Below are 27,407 nucleotides of genomic sequence, written 5' to 3' on the forward strand. Positions count from 1 at the left end.
ACAGAAGCTCTCAGCAAACGGTCAGGAAGCAAGAGAAGGGGTCCATGGTTGAGGATTCTGACCTTTTTATTCCCTGTCACTCAACTGCCTCCAGGCTCCTACCCACAAAATCCCCTCTGGGGTTTATGAACGTGGATGTAGGAATCACACTGTACTTGTGATATCTGACAATATCGACCATTTATTTTTACTATACTTTTTCTCTATTTTTATTGAGATATAATTGACATATAACATTATATTAGTTTCAGGTTACAACATAACGGTGCATTTGTTATGAAATGATCAACTAGTCCAGTTAACATCGTCACCTCACATAGCTACAAAGTTGTTTTTCTTAAAAATGAGAGCTTTTAAGATCTACTCTCTTAGCAACTTTCAAATATACAACACAGTATTATTAACCATAGTCACCATGCTGTACATTATATCCCCCAGGACTTACCTATAAACTGGAAATTTGTACCCTTTGACCCCTTTCACCCATTTGTCCCACCCAACCACCAATCCCCCCCCGCACACCGACCACCCCCCCTCTGCCAATCACCAACTTGTTCTCTGTATATATGAGTTTTTTGTTAGATTCCACATATAAGTGAGATCGTATGACATTTGTCGTTCTTTGCCTGACTTATTTCACTTAGCACAATGCCCTCGAGGTTCATTCATTTTGTTGCAAATGGCAGGATTTCCTTCATTTTTATGGCTGAATAATACTCCATTGTGTATGTGTGTATATGTATGTCTCTGTGTGTGTGTTTGTGTATATTTATATACGTACAAAAAAAATGCCACATTTCCTTTATCCATTCATCCATTGATGGGCACTTAGGTTGTTTCCATGTCTTGGCTATCATAAATAATGTTGCAATAAACATGGGGGTACAGAGAGCTTTTCAAATTAGTGTTTTCATTTCCTTTCGATAAATACTCAGAAGCGAAATTGCTGGATCATATGGTAGTTCTACTTTTAATTCTTTTTTAAGGAACCTCCATACTGTTTCCCATAGTGGCTGCACCAATTTACATTCCCGCCAACGGTGCAAGAGGGTTCCCTTTTCTCCACACCCTCTCCAGCATTTGTTATATGTGTTCTTTTTGATGATAGCCATTCTGACAGGTATGAGGTGATATCTCATTGTGGTTTTGAATCACACTATATTGTAATATTTGGCAACAATACTGATCATTTAATACACTTTCTCTCATGTTAAAAAACGTAGAAACTTTGAAACCTAGGGAATTATTTCTAGCTCTCTCTTTTCATATCCTTGGGAACTTATTTACTCACCACAATGATACTGATTATGTTACTTTCTGTAGCACTTTCTTTATCTGAATTAGGGCATTTATATACAGTGTTAAAAAATATATCCTGATGGATATCTAATGATTAATTTTAAATGCCTTACTGTGAAGCCTGCTTACCTGCTTGAGAGAAAAAAAATCACAGATGAGCTCCCTGCATCTTGGGAACCCTCTTAGAGTAAAAGAGAAGCTTGTCAGAATACAGGTAAGAGGTAGGACTTATGAACCACAATGAAGTCCTGACAGCTTTGGTCCTTAGAGACCCAAAAAAGGCAACCTGACCTTTCTTTTCTGCCTGCATATCAGTAATATTTTCCCTTTGAGTCAAGGGGGTAAGGAGAAAGAGGAAACAATGGAAACCTACCTCAGGGAAGATGAATGTGTAATTTAAGCAATTAACACTTTGTTCATCTTCTACTCTGGTAAGCAATCAAAAACATGTAAAATGGCTTTAGCACAACTGACCCTTTCCTGAAATTGAACTCTTCTGATTCTAACTTGGAGGTATCAGATTTCTACCAGGGCTTCAGACATGCTATTTCTAACAATATAGTTCTTCTCATTCTACCTTATCAGCAGTGCTCTATTAATTGAAAAACCTGGTAATATATGGGTGCTGGAAGATTTTCCAGCCAGAGACAGTGTGGAAGCAAGTTTCTTCATTCACTTGCAGGTTACAACTTTATTCTTAGAGCTAACCCTCCAGAAGACAGCAAAAAGAAAAAAAAGTTAGATTAAGAAAAATACCTAGACAACAGCATTAGATGACTGTTTTCTCTTAAAGCCCTTTAACAACAACTATTTGTCCTTATTCTCAGGAGTGCATTTTTTTTCCTCAAAGAGATGATGTGCTCACTGAGGGATGGGGTCATGACCTCTCATCTTTGTATCCCCAACATCTGGTAATAAGGAAATGGCATGAACAAAGGAACAAAGTGTCTTCCCTGAAGGTGATACACTGAAGTGAGGGTGGACAGGGCACTAAACAAATGGAGGGGAAGGTGATTTCAAGGCCATGGTTATCATGATGGACCATGCAAGCTAATCCTGGAAAGGAGGTGGGTAAGGACAGTGAGAAGGTGGTGGTATCAATGGGTTACAGGTTCCTGTGGGCTTGAAGAACTGATTAGATCTAAGTACAAGTTCATTAACAATCTTTGTGCCTAGGTTTTTTTTCTGGAATGTAAAAGCCACGGAGGTTGATGAGTAGAGTTTGAAACCACAAGGCACCAAAAGTCCACTGCAGGGATGGCTAGGTTTGCAGAAATCCAAGCTTCTTCCTTAGGGGTGCGGAGACCCAACAGATCTTTGCATCAGTTGCAATCTGGGGCAGCGCTATCTCCCCTGCTGTTTGCTGCTCAAACCTTCCTTCAGGACTGACTGTTTCCTCCCAGTGCTGGGACTGCTAACAGCACACAGCCCTCAGACAGCCAACGTTCTCAACTGTCCTTGGAACTCTCTCTCCAAAGAGAGCCGCCTTTCCCCAGGTCACGCCCTACTCCCAGGGGCAGCCAACATCCAATGACTGATCAAGGTGAGGCTATAAAAGCCTGGCCACCTCACCCCGAGTTGGGACAACTCTCAAACACCATCCCAACTCCAGAGGTCCACGTGGGCCGAGCCGCAGCCTTCACGGAAACTGCATTGCAGCCCAATTCTCCCTCGGCCCAAACCCACGTCCTTCCCTTCCACCCAAAGGGTGCCGCCCCCCAAGAGCACAACGTAACAAGATGCTCCCACGCTAGTCTCCCTCTGCCTGAGAATCCGCTTCCCAGGGAGTTCCGCCTGCACCCAGGCCCAAGTCCGCCACAGTCACGGTCAGAAACCGGGCCGCTTCTCAGCCACTCACCAGACTTGGGGTTGCAGAGCACGGGGGGGCTGCTGCTGGGAGGGGGGCTGCCGCTGAAGTAGCCGCTGCCGCAGCTGCTCATGCTGCTCCTCCGCACGGCAGACACGATCTTGACCTCCTTGCTGGGGCTGACTGTGGGCCGAGAACACACAGCGTCACCGACGGTGATGGTCTCGGGTCCCCAGGGCACGCACGCAGGCTTTCGGCTGCCAGGTATGGTGAGGCAGGTCACGTGCGCCGGAATAAAGCACTCTGGCCTTGGCGTCGGAAAAGCAAGGGTCTGAGTGGCAGCTCTGCCCCTGACAGAACAGCACAGCCTGGGGCCATTCCCTTCGGTTTTCTAAACGTACAGTTTCCCCAACTGTAAAGTGGGAATAATGCCATCTCATGGGACTGGTGCAAGGAGTGGATTATATATTTAAAACTACTCAGTTACGTAAAATATTATTTTAAGAACTACCGAGTCCACGCTAAGCATCCCTGAAAGGATGTAAAGTAAGTGCTGGCGAGACACTTAATGAATTAACAGTGATGATAAGTGCCTCCTGGTTGAAGATTAAATCTTTAATCACCCAGAGCCACAGAAGAAGGAGATTAAAACAGAGAGCACAACTTCAGGCTTTGAAGGTGTATGTGAGGCAGCAGCTTCAGTGATAAGATCTCGTTCTCTCCACTGTGGAGTTGGCTGGCTCTCAACGAGGGGAAGAGAGCGAGGCATATGATCCAATGAAAGAAACCATGGAGAGCGCCCCGCTCAGTGCCTGGCACATGGGAAGCACAAAATCAATGCTGGCTTTTATGGCGACTACGGTTACTGTATCCTCCTTCTCATCATCACCACTTGCTCACGTCTACGGGGCCCACTGAAAAACAGGCAAACCTCAGGACCCGCGAAGACGTGAACGGTTCCTCTGCATCTGCAGGAGAATGCAACCTAAGGGACACACAGCTGGTGCGCATCTAAGCACAGGCCTAGGCTCCTGACCCTTGGCTAGTGTTTACTTTCCTGGAATGGCTCTTGGCTCCTTCTCTGCTCCATCCCAGCTGTGTCTGAGGAACCTGGGATGTAGAAGGTTGGGTAGGAGCCAGTATAATATAAGCACTGGGATAAGACAGAACTGGTGCAAGACCCAGCCCTGTCCATCACTTTCTAGCTGTGTGACCTTGGGTAAGCCACTCAACTTCTCCATGCCTCAGTTTCTTCACCTGTAAAATGGAGATAAGAAAAGTCTTTCCTCGAAGAGTAACAGTGAGAATTAAACGAGAAAATGCATGCAACTAAGCTTGGATCTGGGCCAAGGGCACAGAAAGTTCTCAATACATCTAGTTGTAAGTGTTCTCACGGTCAGCTCCTATTCATAACCAAGACACATTTTCATTTTGCTCTGGGTTTCGGGTGAAGCCCATAACTTCCAAACCTTAGGCCAATCAGTTTCTCAAGTCAGTGTCAAGTTTTCAGAGGAGCTGAAGATATCCTGTTAAGCACCTCACCCACTTACATAGAATGACACATCAAGTTAACCTTTTCTGGGTGAATAGGATTATTTTATATTAGTTTATTTTTTGTTTAAGTGGGGTTATCTTTGTGAACATCAGTCATCATTTCTGTCCAGGTTAATTGTCAATATGGGACAGTCTGACCTAACATATAATGTCCCAGGCTGCTGTGCTTCCTGAGCACCTGTGTCTACTTTTCATAGTTTTAATTCGTTCTGTGTGATGGATTGATAATCAGTCGCCTTTAGTTGTATATGCCCTAAGAAGACTTTATTCATCCTTAGAATATATAGCTTCTCAATGCTGTGACTTAGAAAACTGGATAATTAATAATATGTAAGGATTGTTTGTAAATGAAAAGTAAATAAGGTAGGAGTGAGAGCTTGAGTGGTCTTCTATAATTCAAATACACAGTGTTATAAAACAGACTTCTTAGCATGTATGTTGACTGCGCAGGAACAATCTGGTTGTATGTGTGTATGGTTTCTTTTGGGGGGAGTAATAAATACATAAATAAAATTTTGGTTATAAATAAATACAAATTTGCTGGAGAACAGAATTTCACAAAGGTGAGTTACAACTATGCTATTTCTCAAAAGACAGATTATATATGATCAAACAAACAAGGGAACTGACATACCTGACATAAAACTGGTAGATTTCCGATTGTCATGGCTCTGCTTCCTCAGGCAGAAGGGGCTGTCATGAGTTTCCTGGGAGGAGGGGGATTTTTCATTGAGCAGCTCCATCAGTCTTCGCCTCCGCCGGAAGTTCATTCTGAACTGGTAGAGAAGATTGCTGTCCACAAACGGGTGCTTGTTGGACACTGGGGAGAAGAAACCATAGATGAGGGCTGCCTAGCCACTAATCATTGTAGCCAGGAGACTCCAGCCAACAGGAGCAAAAGTCTTGGGAAAGGGTTTAGTTCTACAGATGTCCCAGGAGCTTGCAGTCCACACATGGTCCCAGATTCTTTCCACATGTCATGCATTTTAAAAATTTGCTAACCAATTCCTCTGGGGGAACTCTGCCTGATCTCACCCCAATCTAAGTTATACTCCTGGTGTTGTCCTGGCTCCTACTTTACCTCCGTCTGAGCACTTGTCACACACACTCTCATCGTCCCTCAACTTCTCTGCCTTTCCCACTAAACTCTAGGCTCTTTGGGGCAGTGATCATGGCTTCATTTAGTCATGTGTCCACTGGGCCCAGCACAGTGCTTGTCCCAGAGCAACACGGCCATTCATTTTTAAACTTTTTATCTTGTGATAATTATAGACTCATGGAGAGTTGCAAAATAATACAGAGACCGCATAGTATATGATTCCATTCATATGAAATATCCAGAACAAGGAAATCCATAAACACAGAGTAGACTGGGTGGTTGCCAGGGGCTGGAGGGGATCTAGGGGGTTGGGGATGTTAACTATAGTGTGAGATTCCTTTTGGAGGGGATGAAAATGGTCTAAAATTGACTGTGGTGATGATTGCACATATCTGTGAATATACTAAAAACCAATGAGTGGTATGCTTTAATATGAGCGAATCATATGGTATGTGAACTATATCTCACCAAAGCTGCTGAAAAAATCAACAGCAACAAGAAATAGTAGAGAGTCCCCATGTACTCTTCACCCAGATTCCCCCAATGGTTTCACCTTACAGAAATAACTAAAGTACAATATCAGACAAAGACATTGACATTAGTACAATCTATAGACCTTATTCAGATTTCACCAGTTTTTACATGCACTCATTTGTGTGTGTGTGTGTGTGTGTGTGTGTGTGTGTATTTTTAGGCAATTTTATCACATGTATAGATCTCTGTAACCACCACCACACTCAAAGCACAGGACTGTTCCATCATGACAAAGGGACTCCCTCATGCTAACCCCTGATAGCCTCCCACTCCAAATCCTTAATGTCTGGCAACCACTAGTATGCTCTCCACCTCTGCAATGTTACCATTTAGAGAATTTTATAGAAATGGAATCAAACATTATGTAGCTGCTTAAGATTGATGCTAAATGAATGAATGGCTATCCAGATAAAGGCTGGTTACTTCCCAAGGAAAATCTACACTTTTGAGCACCTAATCATGCCAGGCCATCAACTCAAAATCAATAATAACAATAGCTAACCCTCATACAGCATTTTCTATGAATTCAGCATTATTTTAAATGCTTTATTTGTATTAATTCCTCTAATTTTAACAACAGCCTGGGGTATAGTTACTGTTACTTTCTTCCTTATTTTTTGAGGAAGAAACTGAAGCCCAGAGATGTGAGTAAGACCCAAAGAAGACACAGTAAATGGCAGAGGTAGAAATATAACTACAGTATCTGACTCCAGAGTTCAAGTTCCAAATTACTACTCTCAACTGCCTCTCTGAAAAAAAATTCCTGTGCTTCTTTAGGTTCTCATAAAGAACTGAAATAATGTTACATAAAACTGGTAATGTATGGCTACCAGGCTAAATTTACATCCAATTCTACAATACCATTTATACCTCGGGGATCTATTGTGGTCTATTCGCAACTTTATATTTTGAGTTCTAATCATGGAGTTGTGAAACAGGCAAGACATCAGGCTCCAAAAGCCATGTTCCTAGGTCATTTTGTCTCTGGGAAGTAACCAGGAACCCTGCAAACTGGCCAGCGTCATGCTGAAGTCTCAACCCCCCAAAATTCAAAACAATTGAATAGACTTTACAAAAAAAAAAAAATCTAATTAGCACAACCTCATTAGTTAATATGGAAATGCAAATTAAAATCACAATGAGATGCCACTTCACACCCACTAGAATCACTAAAATAAAAAGAATGACAGCATCAAATGTCGGTGAGGATATAGAGCAACTGGAACTCTCATTTTGCAGGCAGGAATGTAAAATGGTAAAACCAGGTTGGAGAATAGTCTGACAGATCTTATAAAGTTATACACATATCTGCCTTATGTCCCCACAATTCTTAGGGATCCACCCACAACAAATGAAAACATATATCGCCCAAAATGTTCATTGCAGCCTTATTCATAATAGCCAAAAACTGGGGACAACATGTCTATCAACAGGAGAATGGATAAGTAAATTGTAGATAAAATGAAACAGTACTTGACAATAAAAAGGAATGAGCTGCTGACACATAAAACAACGTGGATTAATATCAAAAGCATTAAGTTGAGTGAGAAAAGCCAGACACAAAAAACATAACACAGAGTGACTTAATTTACATGAGGTTCAAGAATAGAGGAAATTCACATATAATGATAGAAATCAGAAAGGGGAAGGGGAGAGGATTGACTGGAAAGGAGTAGGAGGAAACTTTCTGGGGTGATGAAAATGTTCTATATCTTGTTTTTACATGAATATATACATTGTCAAAATGCACCAAACTAAACATTTAAGATACATATATTTCATTGTAGGTTAAGTATATGTATGTTAATAAAAAAGAAAAAAACAACAACAACAACAAATCTTATAAATGGACTGGGAAACTAGGAACAACAGAGTCTTAACAGGGACTTCCCTGGTGGTCCAGTGGTAAAGAATCCGCCTTCCAATGCAGGGGGCACGGGTTCGATCCCTGGTCAGGGAACTAAGATCCCACATACCGCGGGCAACTAAGTCCATGCGCCACAGCTACAGAGCCCACGTGCCCTGGAGTCCGCAGGCCACAACTAGAGAGAAGGCCATGCACCTCAACGAAGACCCCACATGCCGCAACTAAGACCCGACACGGACAAAAAAATAAATTAATTAAAAACAAAAACAAAAAATAGAGCTTAACACTGTAAACCCACATTGCCAATATAAGATGCTACATAATGTTAATGCCCAAATAATCATTTGGCTATTAACCACTGGGCATATGGTCAGTCTCAGAAAAGAGTGGTCCTGTTATAGTATAATTCACCCACCTAATGTGCATAGTTCTATATATATTCTAGTCTATAATATATTCACAGAGTTGTGCATCCCATCATCACAATCAATTTTAAAACATTTCCATCACCCCCAAAAGAAACCCAACACTCCTTAGCTATCACTTCCAATCTGTCCATAACCCCTAGGCAACCCCTAGGCAAGCACTAATCAACTTTCTGTCTCTGTAGATTTGTCTATGTTGGGCATTTCATATAAAGAGAGTCATATAAGATATGGTCCATTGTGACTTGCTTCTTTCACTTGGCATAATGTTTACAAGGTTTATCCATGTAATGCCATGTATCGGTACTTCACTACTTTTTATTGCCAAATAATATTCCATTGTATGGACATACTATATTTTGTTTATCCATGCATCAGTTGATGGACACTTGAGTTGTTTTCACTTCCTGGTTATAATGAATAATGTTATTAACATTCATATAAAAATTTTTGTGTGGACATATGTATTCATTTCTCTTAGGTTTACAACTAGGAGTAGAATGGCAGGATCATATGGTAACCCTATATTGTATGCCAGATTCTTCTCCAAAGAGGATGCCCCATTTTACATTCCCACCAACAGAGTAGGGGGGTCCTAATTGTTCCACATCCTTAGCAACCCTTGTTATTCTCTAGCTTTTTTATTACACTTGTCCTAATGGTTGTGTAGTGGTATCTTATTGTGATTTTGACTTGCATTTCCATGATGGCTAATAACGTTGAACATGTTTTTATGTGCTTATTGTCTATGTGCCTATCTTCTTTGGAGAACTGTCTATCCAAATCCTTTGTCTATTTTTTAATTGGATTGTCTTTAAAAAAAAGAGATTTATTTTTTAAAGCAGTTTTAGGTTCACAGCAAAACTGAGCAGAAAGTGCATAGTTCTCGTATACCCTCTGCCCCCCGACACACAACTTTGCTCTACCATCAATTATCGAGAAAGGAACAGATGTTACAACTGATGAATGTACACTGATACATCATTATTATCCAAAGCCCATAGTTTACATTAGGGTTCACCTTGATGTTGAACATTCCACGGATTTTGTCAAATGTATCTACCATTATATTGGGTTGGCCAAAAAAGTTCATTCAGTTTTTTTCTGTAAGATGTTACGGTATATAGTATCATACAGACTATTTTTGCTGTTCAAAAAATCCTCTGTGTTCTACCTATTCATCCCTCCTTCCCCCCAACCCAATGCAACCACTGATCTCTTTACTGTCTCCATAGTTCTGTCTTTTCCAGAAGGTCATATAGTTGTAGCCTTTTAATATTGGCTTCTTTCACTTAGTGATATGCATTTAAGGTTCCCCTAAGTCTTTACATGGCTTGATAGTTCTTTTTGTACTGAATAATATTTCATTGTCTGGATGTATAACAGTTTATCCATTCACCTACTGAAGGACATATTGTTTGCTTCTAAGTTATGACAATCATGAATAAAGCTGCTATAAACATCCATGTGCAGGTTTTTGTGTGAACATAAGTTTTCAACTCCTTTGGGTAAATACCAAGGAACATGATTGCTGGATCATACGGTAAGAGTATGCTTACCATACTGGCAAAATCCCTTGCAAAGTGACTGTACCATTTTCTATTCCCACCAGCAATGAATGAGAGTTCCTGTTGCTCCACAATCTTGCCTGCATTTGTCATTGTCAGTGTTTTGGATTTTGGCCATTCTAATAGGTGTGTAATGGTATCTCGTTGTTTCAGTTTGGAATTCCCTAATCACATAGGATGTTGAGCATTTTTTCATATGTTTATTTGCCATCTGTATATTTTCTGTCAGAAGGTGTCTGCTCAGGTCCTTGGTCCGTTTTTAAAACCAGGTTGTTTTATTATTGTTGATTTTTAAGAGATCTTTGTATATTTTGGGCTAACAGTGCTTTTTCAGATATGCCTTTTGCAAATATTTTCAAGTCTGAGGCTTGTCTCCTCATTTTCTTCATGGGTTGTCTTTTTATTATTAAGTTGTAATTGTTCTTTATGTATTCTAGATATAAGCCCTTTATCAGGTATATTATTCAAAATATTTTATCACATTCTGTAAGCTGTCTTGTCATTTTCTTGATGGTATCCTCTAAAATACAAAAATTTGGGGGGACTTCCCTGGTGGTCCAGTGGTTACTTCCCTACTGGTCCAGTGGTTAAGACTCCATGCTCCCAATGCGGGGGGCCTGGGTTCGATCCCTGGTTAGGGAACTAGATCCCACATGCCACAACTAAGAGCCTGCATGCCCCAACCTAAAGATCCCGCATGGCACAACGAAGATCCCGCATGCCGCAGCTAAGATCTGGCACAGCCAAATAAATAAATATTAAAATAGAAAAGTTTTAAATTCTGATGATGTTCAGTTTGTTTTCTACTTTGTTGCTTGTCATGTTACTTTTTTGTTAGTTTTGGTGTCATGCCTAAGAAACTATAATGTCTTTTAAAGTAACAATTTTAAAAACAGTACCTCACATAAACATGAAGAATAGTGGGCTCGGTATGAATTGACAAAACTTCATAAATATATGTCCATGCATGGATGCCTTATCCATGTTATTTACTTAAAGCTGAAATGAGGAAGATGAAATGAAAATTGGGATGGAAGAATTTATTAGCACCTTTAAATCTAGTTCCAATTTGTAAAATACCTTACATTTCTAATCAAAAAAGTTTTGCATGTCTACATTTAAAAACTGAAAAATATAGAAAGTTTTCATGCCTTTTAAAAAACCAGAATTATCTATCTATCTATGTTGAGCAAAAACAAGGCTGGCAAATACCAAATTTGATGGAGAGGAATATTCTCCACCTTTTGTTCAGTACTTAAATACTGACTCATTGTTATTCATTTATACTGTGAATACCTAGAGGCCAATCATCTGTTCTAAGAGCTAGAAATACTAAGAGAAATTATATAACAAAATCTTACCCTCAATAAGCTTATAGTCTGGGACTTCCCTGGCAGACCAGCGGTTAAGACTGTGTACTTCCACTACAAGGGGCGTGGGTTTGATCCCTGGTCGGGGAACTAAGATCCTGCAGGCTGCACTGCAGCCAAAATAATAATAATAATAATAATAATAATAATAATAATAATAATAATAATAATAATGACAACAATAAAAATAAAATAAAACCGCTTCATTAAAAAAAAAAGCTTATAGTCTAGCAAAGGCAATAAAACATGCTCCCATATAACAAAAGTACAAGATGGAAATTTCAACAATCTTAAGGAAATTATATATAAAGTGCTATGGAAATTCAAAGGAGAGATTATTTTCAGCCTGTGGGTGAAACAAGATTCATTAAAAATCGACATTATCTAAAAAATACACACATATATGAAGCTTATTTGGGAACATGGAAGAAAAACCCAAATCAACAATCAAATCCAAAGAGTTAGAATATAAATGTTCAACGTAGCTTAACAACAAAGACCCTGAGGTAGAAAGGATGGCTCAGCGTTCTCTTTCTCTCTTACTGTTTTTCACCTTCACTTGAAGAAAGTGAGGAAATACGCCCAGTTACTTAGTGGCAGAGGCAGCATTAGCGCCATGCTCTCTGACACCAAGTCCAAAGATTCTTCCATTACTCTATGACATATCTCAGGTGGTCAAATGTTGAGTTTTATGTTGACTTCTGTGGTGGGTGGGCTGTCATCTCAGCCCACCAGGGTTTAATAAAAGCCTGAGTGTCTACTGATTGCCATCTCTAACCTACTCTGCTGAAGTCTGTTATAATTACGCTAGTAGCTCACTTACTATATGCCACCGTACTAACTTTACAAATATTATACAATACCGTCCTCACAATCACTCTGTAAGTGATTTACAGTGCAAGAATTGAGACTGAAGTTACTTCAGTAACTTCCCCAAGGCCACATAACTTTGGCTTCTGATCCCAAAGCAACATGTCTACTTAGAAACACAGGCCACAAGAGATTGGAAAAGACTCTAAGTTATAGTAAAATGTCACCTTATCCAACACTCAACTTCCATGTTCATCACAGAGTACATTTTTATTTTCTTTCTGTCACCCATACACCTAGCGATTGGCAGTCTTTTTGTGACACTTACCACACTGTAGTGTAACATGGGTTTATTTGGTTGGGGGAGCACATCTCTTTCCCCAATTAAGTCACTCTGCTTGAGAGCCTGGGCTGTGTCTTAATCACTGTGGCATCCTCAAACCCTAGACTACTGCATGTTTGGGTCAGAGTAGGTGCTCTGTAAATGGCTAGAAGTGAATTGTCCATGGTGGGCAGACAAAGGGATAAGAAGCACATCCAAAATACAGCTAACTTTGAACTATGTAGTGGCTAGTTATGTAGCAACCAGTCAATCTGTGGGCTCATGTCATGGTATGTCATGAAGAGTGTGCTGGGCCATGGGGAAATTGCAACATTAAGGACAATGCATTTAGTTTTTCCTAAAAATAAGTATATTCCATTTAAAGGCTTTCATTTATTCTAAAATTATATCATCACGACTTTTTTGTTGTTCATAAACCCACCCATTTATTCAACTAACGTTTATTGAGTCAGGATGACTATATGCCAGGTACTTTTCTTGCCCAGTGTTTTATGAAATTATGGTAAAAACAGAAGTTCTTTTTTTAAGTATTCATTCTTGGCAAAAATTTCTTTTTGGACTGTGAAATTCAAAAATTCTATAAACCACTAGGAAAATAATCTAATACAATGTATTAAGAATCATATTAACCCTTTTATCAAGAATGTTTACTGGTTCAACAGCCTCTTTGGGTATTTCACAAACAGAATCACATCCCTTCTAGGTCAACACCAGCAAATGCAATCTAGGGTTGCGAATGTATTTACCATCCACATTTGCTAATGAATAACTCTTCTGGTTACGTGAATATCAGAGCCTCAGAAACGTGGGTCCCTATCAAGAGAGTACACCCTGCCAAAATTTAACTTAATGATTCATATAGGTGTTTCACAATCTTTAAATGGTGATAAACTATTCACTTCAGCTAAATGAATGATGTCGGCCACAAAGACAAACACATCTAATTCAGTGATAGTTCTGCATGTTCTCAGTAAATAATACATTCTTGCATTCAGGAGATGCTAAATACATCTTGAACCAAAAGATAAGCCAATTATACTTTGATACGATATCTACAAATAGTAGCTCTTTCAATAGTCAAATTTTTACATAAATTTAGTACATTACTACATTCAATAATACTATAATACGGGACTTCCCTGGTGGCGCAGTGGTTAAGAATCCACCTGCCAATGTAGGGGACATGGGTTCCATCCCTGGTCCAGGAAGATCCCACATGCCGCAGAGGAACTAACCCCGTGCGCCACACTACTGAGCCTGAGCTCTAGAGCCTGTGAGCCACAACTACTGAAGCCGGTGCCCCCTAGATCCCGTGCTCTGCAACAAGAGAAGCCACTGCAATGAGAAGCCCGCGCACCGCAACGAAGAGTAGCCCCCGCTCACCACAACTAGAGAAAGCCTGCGCACAGCAACGAAGACCCAACACAGCCAAAAATAAATAAATAAATAAATAAAAATTTAAAAATGAATATACATGAAAAATAAATAAATAAATAAGAACATTCAATTTAAAAAAACTGCACTTTTGTTATTTTACAACCACTGTTGTTGTCTTTACTGTGACCGTCATTTGCGGATGATATACTGCCATGTGACTTATGGGAATTCAATTTTGTGAGACACTACATTTAATGCCCCACTTCAATTTTCAAGGACTTATTTGGGTGTTAGGGCCTCGGGAGCAGCCACATGAAGGTCTCCAGGCGTTCATCCTCCAGCTGTGTGTCTGGCGCAGATGGAGTCAAATTCTTCCCTCAGAAGACAGAAGTGACAATTGCTTGTGTTACTTGCATTGTTTTCAATGAATTATCTGGCTTTTAAAAGGATTCTTTATTTTTTTCCCTCTCATTAAAAGTTTAATAACATGAACAGAGTTTCATACATGTGCTTCGTTTGTGAGTCTAGCCCTAGGTATAACAAAGATAATCATAGCTACAAAAGCTAAGAGTGCAGGTAGACAGCCATATTATAGCATCAATCAATCACACGTTGCATCATTCATTTAGTCAACCAAGTACCTAGTAAGTGACACGCAGGATTCCAGCATCCTGATTGGAATATGACACCTTCGTCTGCTCAGCCTTTCAAGCTCGTCAATACCAAAGTCTTCTAAAAGAGATATTGTTTCATATAAGCAGAAAGCAGTTAAGTTGGGACTTTTCTGAAAACTCTCTTAATGCTAAATAACTTTTAGAAAACAGTATCATGCAATGAAAAGCAAAGGTTCTAGAGTCAGAAAAGCTCGGTTTTGCTCCCAGTTCTGCCACCTTTATGAGCTGAGTGATTAGGGCAACTTACTAAATTTAAGCCTCAAATTTTTTGCATAGTTTTGCTGTGAAGAAGAAATGGGATAATTTACATAAGAGATTTGAAATGGTATCTGACATATAGTGTTTTAAGTGTTCTTCTTCTCAGACTCCTAAAGATTGACTTTAGCTTTTGGTCACTTAAGTTCTTGCACAGAACCCATTTCTTCTGTCTTTTCTGCCTTTCTTTTAAGAACCCTTTGCCCAGCTCCCACGAGCAGTTCTGTCATTTCTCACTTGAGAAAAATATGAAATCTTAACCAGATGTCCCATTCAAGTTTGGCAAGTATCCCACTGGAAAATAATTAAATCTCAGAAGTCAAAGAAAAGCGAGAAATAGAGGAGTGAGTTAAGACACAGGAAGTTTCAAGAATTACTTTAAGAAAGCCAAAGATTTCTTTTGTTTAGCCATAAATTACATATGTAGAGTCTCAAGAAATAAAAATGGCTAAAGGACATACAGTTTATATTCCAGAGAGAGAGATGCATTGATTCTTTCTACACTTTAACATGACACTCTCCAAATGAAATGCAAAAATCATTTGCTACATACGCAAGTTGCTCTTTGTTAAACACAGAAAAAATACCCTAAGATCTAAGGGGAAAAAAATTAAAGAGAAGGAAAGAAAAATCAAGGAGAACAGTGATTGGTGTCTCTAAATCTTGAGGTCATTCCAATTCTTCATTTCTTAGATCCCAATGCTATACAGGATCTATATATTAGAGTAAATGTTGTGACATATATAATTTAACAAATTTCAATCTTTGCTCCTTGAAAATATATATATATTTTAAGATGGGCACATCAGCATTGTTTGCAGCTACACAAACTTGGAACCAAAATTGATGTCTAGCAATAGAGGAATAGTTGACTGAATTGCTCCTGGAGAAGATTAATCTCTAAGCAGGAGGAAGTAAGGAGAGACAATGTTCAACTCAGTATCTACTGTTCTAGTTGTGCTTTTATCACAGCTGTAATTGAAAACTGACAACTTCTTACTCATCCAATTTATAATTTCTGGGACTTTCCAAGCATTCTCTTTTTATTGGTGGAATTCTCTAGGGGCTTGGCTTGGCTTAGGATTAAGTGAGACATAAAACAAGAGGAAAAGCAGAAATAGCCAGAAAGCTGAAGCAATGTAAATACAAGACAATCTTATTGCTTAGGGAAATGGGGGCTTTAGAAGCACTAAACTCCCAATGTTGATATTTGGTAAAAGAAAACAGATCCCTATTCACTGCGTGCCTTCATTTTTTGTTTTTTTAATTAATTTATTTATTTAGTTTTGGCTGAGTTGGGTCTTCATTGCTGTGCGTGGGCTTTCTCTAGTTGCGGCGAGCGGGGGCTACTCTTCGTTGTGGTGCGCGGGCTTCTCATTGCGGTGGCTTCTCTTGTTGCGGAGCACGGGTTCTAGGTGCGCAGGCTTCAGTAGTTGAGACACACGGGCTCAGTAGTTGTGGCTTGAGGGCTCTAGAGTGCAGGCTCAGTAGTTGTGGCACACGGGCTTAGTTGCTCCGCGGCATGTGGGATCTTCCTGGACCAGGGCTCGAACCCGTGTCCCCTGCATTGGCAGGCAGATTCCTAACCACTGCGCCACCAGGGAAGTCCGCCTTCACTTTTCAGAAAGCATGAGGGGAACGTCATGGAGTCTACCAAAATAATAAAGTGACATAGTTCAGATATATTCTTTTGATGGATAATGTGGCTACATTTTTTCCCTTATAAATTATTAGGATGAGTTAGCAAAGCAAGGAATTTTTAAAAGCTGATTATCTGAAAGAAGGAGAATTGGCTTCTATTCCATTCACACATATATTCTAAGGATGAATATAAAAACTTATCATCTTAAGCCCTATAAGTTCCGCTGAACATAAGACATTTTAGGCTACTTATCTAGCTGGAGAGAGGAAGATCACATACTTGCATCCATCCTTGAAATGTCTGCTGGCGGATGACATAACACAACAGACATCATGAAATTAGTTACTGAATCCAGCAGTGTGATAAGAAAGTAAGAAGGTGGCGGTGAGGAGGGGGGAGGGGGAAAGAATATGTGTACATCAACTGTCCCCTGAACAGCACTTCATCAGAACTTTTAAAAAGTTTTAGAATTTAGAAGAGTCAAAAGAGGGCTTAGACAGGGGAATAAGGATAATGATTATTATAATGGGGAAGAAAAAAGACCAGCAAAGGGTGAGGCTGAGGGGGCTGTGACTAGTCCTGCAAGTTGGGGTCAAAGCTAAAACGTCTTCAAGGTCACCTTCCAGGCAGAAGACCCTCCCTGGCTGTGATTAACATCGTTATCATCAGAACATCGCACAGCAGCAAAGGTGGGCATGGCTCACCACTTCACCCAGTGTGCGATGGTGGGTGAAGGATCTTTCTGGGCCATCAAGGATGCCACTCCATCCTACCACTGGCTCCATTTCCTCTTGTTTTCTTTTTTATATCCTACTGATCCTTATAGCTCCTCCTGAAAGGACATGAGCACCTACAGACATTGCTTAAGAGGACTGACAAACTTTAAGGATTAAGAGGTGGCAGATGGGCTTCCCTGGTGGCGCAGTGGTTGAGAATCTGCCTGCCAATGCAGGGGACACGGGTTCGAGCCCTGGTCTGGGAAGATCCCACATGCCGCGGAGCAACTGGGTCCGTGAGCCACAATTACTGAGCCTGCGCGTCTGGAGCCTGTGCTCCGCAACAATAAAGGTCGCAATAGTGAGAGGCCCGCGCACCGTGATGAAGAGTGGCCCCTGCTCGCCGCCAACTAGAGAAAGCCCTCGCACAGAAACGACGACCCAACACAGTTAAAAATAAATAAATTTATAAAAAAAAAAAAAAAAAAAGAGGTGGCAGATTTGGTCCTCAGACATTTGCGTTAATAAAAGGCAAATAAATTCTGCCTATGAAACTGCTGCACCTTCCCTGCCAACAAAAGCTTTCAGCTGTTTCACACGTCCAGGTATGGATTTGCACTCTTTTGCCTCCCTGCCCCTGCTAGGTCACAGTCCTACAGAGTCCAAGCAATTTATGTCACTTAGTATGCTGCATATTAAAAAAAGTGTCAAAACTAAAATATATAAATATTATGCCTTTTCAATCATGTGTCTGTTGGAAAATACGAATCGAGCATTAATTACAACAGAAGATGAAAGCTATTCTTTCAAGAAAATCTAAACTGTACTTAAAGCCATAACTACCCATCTCAAACCATCCTAAAGGGATGCAGGAGTTGAAAGAGCTCTGTTTTCCAAAGCAGCACAAGTCCTTGATTCGAGAAGGTTAGGCAATTGTGTTTAAGCGCCTATGCCACACAAGGACAGTTAGGTGCCTGGGATACAAAACTCTTCAAAAGGCAATACAAACAGTGAGTCAGAGAACTAAAATAATTACTTCCTGAGGACTGACAATATTAAGAAGAGGATATGAAAGCAGGAAATTGATTTTAGGGCATAAAGTTCTATGAATTGATATTACTAAAACAAAACACTTCATATACACAAAGTTAGAACCCAATTACACTTATTTAATTGCTTGAAGGGAGGAAAGGAGATGGAAAAGAGGAAAAAGGATCCAAATAACTTCAGTAAGATTGCAGAAAAGACGAAAATCAAAACATGACATTGTAATTGTACGGGTTTCTGCTGCTTCTGTGTCTTACTGCTAGAAAAGTAAAGGTAATAAAAAGATGGAAGGTCAAATTATATTTTATTCTTCTCTATGCGTCTTTAAATAAAAGCTGGGTGCATTCCAAAGCCTAGAACCTCATGTTGTTAGTGATAAAATTCAGAACAGAGAGTATGTTTTTCAAAAATGAAGTTGTTTTTCAGAGACTAATTCATATTGTAAGTGCAGAGAGGTCTGAAAATAAATTTACTTTGTCTGGCAAATGGAATCCTTCATATGCATAATTCAGTGAAAGAAATCTGTAACTCTGTTCTAGAGCCTTTGGAATTGTTGGCATAAATCCAAGGGCCTTCAGTGTTGATTTATTTTTAAAAGTATATATTCAGCATAGAGTATGTATAAGATATTAAGACCAGCAATGGATGAGGCCATTAAACGTATATTAATCTCTACCCACCAAGGCATCTGATGATGAGGATATATTGATGATAACAATAATAAGAGTAGCAATCAGCTAACATTCACTAAGTGGTACACATGACATGATTATATCATTCAGTTCTCAAAGCAGCAGAGAGAGCTATTATAATTATTCGTATTTTACAGATGAGATTACACAAGGTCAACTTGCCCAAGGTCCCATAGTCATTAACTGGAAGATCCACGACAGAAGCATTGACAGATTCACTCTGAAACCCCATCCCTTAATCTCCTCACTAGACTGTCTCCCGTCCCATAATAATGCCAAACAAGGAGGCAGATGAGCTTACAAACACCAGAAAACAGTCTGCTTTTTCCTCATTTATTTCTGTCGCCAGGTAACAGAAGACAATTTGGCTGGGCATGTTTTCTACAAAATTCTTCACCAGGGTAAAATGTTGATTACCTTGGAATTGCTTATTAAAAGGACAAAGCAACAGCATGGTAAACACCCCTCTGCCTACAGATGGTCTTGGGTTGAACACTGGCTTCACTCTTTACTAAGTTACTTAATGTCCCTGAACTTCAATTTTATTCATCCGTAAAATGAGTTGAAGAGGTAATGAAACAAACAGGTAAAAGGCTTATTAGAGTTTCTGGTACATAGAAGCATTCAATTAATGTTAGCCATGTGTGGGCTTCCAATTGAGGGCCCACCCAGGTGTCATTGCCCAAAGGATACCTTTCTAATCCTTTTCAGACTTCACCTATGTAAGGAAAGCTTCTGGCAGCAACTCTAGGTGGTCTGTGGGAAAAGAAGGCATCCTACCTAAACCAGATAAATTCAGCATGGCCAACAACGTAGAGAAGGACATCCAATGTGATGCTGGAGGTATCAGAATAAATCCTACTCAAAACCACTAGCTGTGAAAGCCCACCAAAGCCTTATTCCCAGATGACAACTTCTTACCATTCCCAGAAAGGTAACCGTATAACCTGTGGGTGCTTTAGTGTACAGTAATTTATCAGGTGTTCCATATGAGACCGGAGAGACTAGGACCCTTGAAGGAGGAAGAAGCAGATGTTCAGAAAAGGAGGATGTCAGTGGTGAGATTTAGCAGCTTTAAAAAAAAAAAAGTCTCCATATATTTCTATATTATTTATACTTGTACTCATCTTAAACAAAAAAGGAAAATAGGAAACACCTCACCTATTTTTTTTCCCAGTAAACTTTATGTTTTAAAATAATTTTAGATTTATAAAAAAAAGCTGTAAAGATCATACAGACAGTTCCCATATATCCTTCACCCAGCACCCCCTGATGTTAATATAACCATGATACATCAGTCAAAACTAAGACATTAACATTTGTACATCCACCTGCTTCAAATCTACCTTAGAGCTACCAGGAGCTCAGTGTGAGGACAGAGGAAACAAACCGTTCCTTGGAAGCCCATGTTTCAGAGGGAAGGTCACTTAGTTACTTAATGAAAAAGACATTTGTCCTTGTGGCTGACAATGCTAGCTGCTTGTCCAAAATCCATTTTCCCTTTCTTCCTCCTTTATTATTTGTACAGGGCAGCAGTGTGCCTGGCTTACAGCATTAGATTCACTGATTGCCATCCAGCGAACGAGTCCATGTTGACACAGATCTGGCCCGTGTAATGTCGGTAGAAATCTCTGGGAAAGGTGACTCTTCCTAAATAAAGAGGAACCTCTCTGTTCAAGCAGGCATTACTACATTTTCTCTTATTTGTAGCAAAACACAATTCTGTTATTGTTCCAAACTCAGGTCTGGACACAGAAATCAAAGGCTTAAAAAACAAACACTTTCTGTTTATCTGCAGCCCACACCTTGTAACAAACTATGCTTTACTCAGAAGCCAAGACTGATTAGACAGAAAGTCTTACAGGCAGAAGATATGCCTTCCAGCAACTCGGCTCTGATTCCTTGGTGACAGAAGTGGTTATGGACAGTCCCTGGGTCTCAGTGTTTCCATCTGCGGAAAATAAATTACAATAACTTCTTTTAACCAAAGCAAGTGAAATTAATAAATATATGGGAAGCCACAGCTCTCTGGAAGACAGGGTTGAAATGATGCCCGTGCACCATGAATAAATAATATTGTTCTGCTGTCAGCAAAAATCCAAAGGATCCCATGACAAAGACTAGGAATTTAAGAAAGTGCTCCTGAATTTGGGTTCGTATACTGGATAAGCCCATTCTGAGCAAAAAGAGAACTGCTGAGTTCAGATCCAGTCCAAATGATCTCAGTCAACAATTTCTGACTTGTGGAAATATTAAAAATATTTAATCAAAGGAAATATTTTAAAAATCAGAGAAAAAAGAAAACATGACTGTGAAATCACTGAGCTAAAGAAGAGAGAAGAGGGACTTCCCTGGCAGTCCAGTGGTTAAGACACCTCACTTCCACTGCAGGAGGCACGGGTTCAATCCCTGGTCGGGGAACTAAGATCCCACATGCCGCACAGCAAAAATTAGGAAAAAAAGTAAAAAAGAGAGAGAGAGAGAAGAATTGTTGCCATTCCAGAAACTTGTGTGGCTGGCACCCAGGTTTACTCGGGTGTCCAAACTGGTACAGCAAAATAGAGATACCAAGGTGCTTCCTCAACACAAACTTTCAGGCATTTCAGCCGTCGGGGAACAAAGATCTCAACAAAGATCTCTGAGCTAAGGGGCTGAAAAATGGAATACACACTCACCGGGATACCACCATACTCTGTGCTGGTTTCCAAAAGGTCTAGACCTTTCCTCTCCACAATGGATGACAAGCACCAGAAATGTGGCAAGGAGCTATAAGTGTAAAATACACACTGGATTTGGAAGACTGAATATGAAAAAAAAGAACATAAAATAGCTGATTGCTATTTTCCATATTGATTATATTTTGAAATAACATTTTGGAGATAATGAGTTAAATATATATTATTAAGGTTAATTTCACCTGTTCCATTTTACTTTCACTGCGGCTATTAGAAAATTTAAAATTACATATATGGATTGCATTTGTGGCTTTCATCCTATTTCCATGGAAAATAGGATCAGTCTAGAGGCTGGTACCTCATAGGAACAGATCAGCTAACCAACAAACAAGTTCATCCCTTTACGTGTAGCACTTTGAGAGCCATTTGTCCTAGAAGATAAGTCTTATCCTGAGCTCCTGACAGCCAAGTGGTCAAAGGTTGTTGGTATCGCTGTCTGCTTCCCCCCCACACACACTATCTCCCCATCCTATTTCCTTCATTTTGATGAGGAAGTACGTTATGTTCCCACTTGACAGGAATCCTTGCTTGAGGTTATGCTCCCAGCAACTGTGGAAGAGGACTTCAGAGAGACAGGAGTGGTTTTGCCAGTGGCCAAAACCAATACCCAGACCCCCTTCTTTGGCCTGGTGGCTTTGGTCATTTCCAATCAGACTGAAACCTAGGCCACAGCTAAGGGAGTGGCTAAAATAAAATGGAAGGAATATAGACTCTGATATGCAGGCCTTCCTCGGGTGGAAGGAGAGAGGAGAGGGGCTGGGCTCCTTGTTGGGTCAAATGTCATTACTGGGACAGAGAGGAAGAAAGTGAAGGGGACCTTTTCAGAATAAAGCTAGATAAAATGTTAGAGACTTAAAAATGTTATGTCAGTTTAAAAATAATATATATAAGCAATTTTACAAAAAGATTACTCTCCATTTTAGATTAAAATTATGATATTAATAAAAGTATTTTTCCAACTGTAATAAGGATGTGTGTGTGTGTGTGTGTGTGTGTGTGTGTGTGTAGTCCCTTCTTAAATTTTAACTTAATACTGTTCTATAGTCACATTGATCAGAGTTTACATATGGTCAGTTTTTTTTTTTTTACAATTTTTTAATTCATTTTTTTTAATTTTTAAATTTATTTATTTATATTTTTGGCTGCATTGGGTCTTCGTTGCTGCACACAGGCTTTCTCTAGTTGCGGCGAGCAGGGGTTACTCTTCATTGAGGTGCGAGTGTTTCTCATTGCGATGGCTTCTCTTGCTGTGGAGCGTGGGCTCTAGGTGCGCGGGCTTCAGTAGTTGTGGCTCACGGGCTTAGTTGCTCTGTGGCAAGTGGGATCTTCCAGGACCAGGGATCGAACCCGTGTCCCCTGCATTGGCAGGCAGATTCTTAACCATTGTGCCACCAGGGAAGTCCCGTTTTGCTTTTTACTTGAACTACAGCTGATTTACAATATTGTGTTAGTTTCAGGTGTACAGCAAAGTGATTCAGTTACACATTTTTTTTTCAGATTCTTTTCCATTATAGGTTATTACAAGATATAGTTTTCTGTGCTATACAGAAAATCTTTATTGCTTATCTATTTTATATATTTTTATTGGTGTGTATCTGTTAATTCCACACTCCTAATTTATCCTTTACCTTCCCTACCTCTTCCCTCTTTGGTAATCACAAGTCTGTTCTCTATATTTGTGAGTCTGTTTCTTTTCTGTAAAGAATTTCATTTGTATCGTTTTTTAGATTCCACATATAAGTGATATCACATAATACTTGTTTTTCTCTGACTTCCTTCGCTTAGTATGATAATCTCTGGGTCCAACTATGTTGCTGTAAATGGTAATATTCCATCCTTTTTTATGACTGAGTAATAGTCCAGTGTGTGTGGGTGGGTGTGTGTGTGTGTACCACATCTTCTTTATCCATTCATCTGTCAGTGGACACTTAGGTTGCTTCCATGTCCTGGCTATTGTAAATAGTGCTGCTATGAACATCAATGTGCATGTATCTTTTCAAATTACAGTTTTCCTCTTTTCTGGTTATATGCTCAGGAGGGGGATTGGTGGATCACATGCTAATTCTATTTTTAGTTTTTTAAGGAACCTCCATACTGTTCTCCATAGTGGCTGCACCAATTTACATTCCCACCAACAGTGTAGGAGGGTTCCCTTTTCTCCACACCCTCTCCAGCATTTATTTGTAGACTTTTTCGTGATGGCCATTCTGACCAGTGTGAGGTGATACCTCACTGTAGTTTTACATATGGTCAGTTTTATACCTAATAATCACTCCATGGTATCAACAGACTTCAGCTTGTTGATCCATTTCTGGCAGAAGAGGGGACGAGGGAGCAGGGCGGAGGCAGATAGAAAGAAGGAGCGTCTCCAAAGGACTATAGGCCAGAACACAAAAGACAACCCAGTCACACTGCCTGAGACAAACGTATCAGCTAAGAAAAACTGAGTTAAAGTGAGTGGCTAAGACTCGAGAGCCCTAAGTGGCGGGTGGGAGATTTTCTAGAGGAAGAACTAAGAGAGACTTCAGTGTGGCAAAGATGAAACGGCTGTGAGAATAATCGTCATGACTGCTCAAGGAGAGCCTGGGTCCCACACAGGAATCCCTGCCCAAACTCCTAGCCTCCCAGCTGAGAAAGAAGCTCCCTCAAGATTGACACAGGGTCAGAGCTAGAAAAAAGAGAATGGAGGCAGTCTGTCCTTAAAGGAGAACCTCTTAACTTTTTGCCCCCACTGCCCCCAATCTCCCCTTGAGGGCTGTGGTCAAGCTCATGTCCATCAGTAACCAGGAGTGAACACCACCGTGCTTCTTGACCAGGAGGAGAGGGAAGGGGCACATCAGAGTCAGCAGTCTGAACTGTCCATTCCACCCAGGAGATCCTGACATATTGTTCTTTTAATAAACTTGAGACCCCAGCCTCCATGTCCCTCCAAAAATGACCACCGAAACCCAGCTGAGTCCTTAAATTACCATGTAAGGCCAGGAGACTGCATACTTTCATAAACTTCAACTGCACAGAGATTGTGTGCATGTGTTTTAAGGCTTCCTTGTGCCGCTTTAACAAGGTCACATTTGGGCAAACTGAAGACCATGTACTGCAGCGGCCACTGGCCCACAAGCTGTCAGGAGCAAGGCAGGAGTCGGTAGGGGCCCAGGCTACAGAGCCACAGTCTGTGTCTAGAGGATCAGTTTCTGGACACCTGACAAAAGCTATACTGATGTCAACTAAGGAAAGAAATATTTACAGTTATGACACTGTTCACAAAAGACCTCTATTCTTTTCACATAACACCCTTCTTTTGGAAGATTACATAAGATGAGGCATCTCTCACTCCTTTCATACTTTCTAAAAGTCAAGGCTTTGTGTAGCTACAGACCTGTTGTCCTTCAACAAAACCAATACTATATTGTGTGCCAAAGTATTAGCCTGTGACTTTACCAAGGAAACCTGTTTCCTTCTGTTTGCATTGTAACAGCAGGCTGGCTGTGTCCGTTTTTCTTCCTGCTTTGGATTCAGCTATAATAAAAAGTAAAACAGAGCCAAAGCCTATCAGAGGGCACAGTAGGAAAATTCCCAGAAATTTTAAATTGAGAAAGGAAAAAGTTACAGTAGATAACAGCTGCTGATAAAGATGACACTTGAAATATTAATTATTGAAAGCAGGTTGAGGAAATATCCTACCCGATCTTTATTTTCTTCTATTCAGAGTATAACATTTAGGAGCTAAGAATGATTATGCTCATGGCAAATGCTTAAATACTGTCATCTAAAGCAACAGGGAAAATAATATCAAGTGAATTGATTTAGGGGGAGGATTAAATGAACTAACAGCAGGAAAGGACGGCTTATCTGTTGCTTTCGCCTGCCCAGCCTGCCTTGTGGCAACAGAACTTTCAAAAAAAAAATTTTTTTTTTCTTTGGGTGGAACAATGACCCACCACCACTTGGTTAGTCTGTCAGTCAAAGGGCCCTGCCTATCCCGGGGGCAAGAGGTGGGCATGTGACCCAGACTCAGCCAATCAGTGTTGTTCTCTAGAGTTTAGTCTCTGGAGAGAGGGACAGCATAGGCAGAAAATAGCTAGCACTGGTTTCTTAGCTGTAGGTGTCTGAGAGGGATTGCCCTTCATCACTAGTTCCTGGCAACTGGATCCCCAAGAGCTGCTCCAGTTCTTCTCCAGGCAGCTTGGCTTTCCAGTGATTTAACTATTAGTTAGCTCTGCCATATATTTGAAGCAAATGATGATTGAGGCTGCTTATATTCAAAGAACTCTAGCTGGTATAAACACCCAGCTCTGTGCCTGGCAAATGGCAAATCATCAAAAAGTGGTCACTACTGTCATTCATTCGTTCAACACATTTTTTACTGAATAGCTAATATATAAGTGCCAAGCCATGGGGGATACAGAGACAAGAAAACAAATCCTTTTTTTTTCTTTGGCTGCATGGAGCAGTATGCAGGATCTAGATACCAAACCAGAGATCGTACCAGTGCCCCCTGCCATTGAAGCATGGAGTCCTCACCAATGGACCACCAGGAAATTCCCAGAAAACAAATTCTCTGTCTTCAAAGCACTTATATTCCAGCTAAGGGTAAAGAAACACTAAGATACTGGGTACCACCTGTAATAGAAAAATCTTAATTTTGTTGGTGGCGAGGAGTTACCAAAAGCAAAAGCAGGAGAGGATAGTCTTGATGGGGAGGAAGAAAGGGCAGGCAAGCAAGGGTAGGGTGCCACTGACAAAGACTCTCTCCTTTCCAGACTTTAGGCAGGTTTCTCTGAGCCCTCATTTACATTTTTTTAAAAAAATATTTTTATTTATTTATTTGGCTGCGTTGGGTCTTAGTTGCGGCACGCGGGCTCTTCCTTGAGATGTGTAGGCTTCTCTCCAGTTGTGGCTCTGGGGCTCTAGAGTGCACGGGCTCAGTAGTTGCAGAGCACGGGCTAGTTGCCCCTCGGCATGTGGGATCTTAGTTCCCCGACCAGGGTGGAACCCACGTTCCCTGCATTGGAAGGCAGATTCTTAACCACTGGACCACCAGGGAAGTCCCTGAGCCCTCATTTCTACTAGGCCTTGACCTTGGCCCCTATCCTGTGGTAACAGAACTTTCAAAAAAAATTTTTTTTTGGTTTAAGAATGCCCCTCCCCGACTTGGCGAGTCTGTCAGTCAAAGGGCCCTGCTCACCCAGGGTCAAGAGGTAGGCATGTGACTCAGCCAGATTTGACCTACCCAGCCCAGCCTTAGCAAAGAATCCTGCTAAGTCAGGATCCCCCAAATCGTGATAATCTGATCACTCTTATTATCTTATCAAGTTCCTCATCCTCCATCTTTGACGTCTAAGTCCCTGGCCTCAAAATCCCCCTGCCCTCGGTGTCTCCCATGAATAAATTTCCATCCACTGACCCCCTTACCCTGTTCCATGGCTATAAATCCCCACTTGTCCTTGCTGTACTTGGAGTTGAGCCCCATCTCCCTCCCCTGCTACAATACTCCTATTGCACTATTCTTAAAGTCTTCCTTACCATTTTAACAAGTGTCAGAATAACTTTTTTCTGTAATATCATATGGTCTTGGGCAAGTTGCAAACTCCTC

The 27,407-nt window shown here is 40.5% G+C and overlaps 1 protein-coding gene across 9 annotated transcripts in view; it reads right to left on the minus strand.

The window, feature by feature from the left end:
- Positions 1–27,407, minus strand: part of DEPTOR (DEP domain containing MTOR interacting protein) — a 196,361-nt gene that overhangs the window by 92,186 nt on the left and 76,768 nt on the right. For all 9 annotated transcript variants that reach the window (XR_014236526.1, XR_014236527.1, XR_014236528.1 and 6 more), the window contains exons 5-6: positions 5,295–5,480; positions 3,158–3,289 (exon numbers count right to left, since the gene is read on the minus strand). Coding sequence is in view for 4 of the 9 variants with exons in the window: in XM_082364388.1 (XP_082220514.1) it covers positions 3,158–3,289; positions 5,295–5,480 (318 nt within the window). In the remaining 5 variants the exon portion in view is untranslated. The remainder of the gene's footprint in view (positions 1–3,157; positions 3,290–5,294; positions 5,481–27,407) is intronic.

The sequence above is a fragment of the Balaenoptera borealis genome, assembly GCF_965194805.1.
Source record: "Balaenoptera borealis genome assembly, chromosome: 17".
NCBI classification, from domain to species: Eukaryota; Metazoa; Chordata; class Mammalia; order Artiodactyla; family Balaenopteridae; genus Balaenoptera; species Balaenoptera borealis.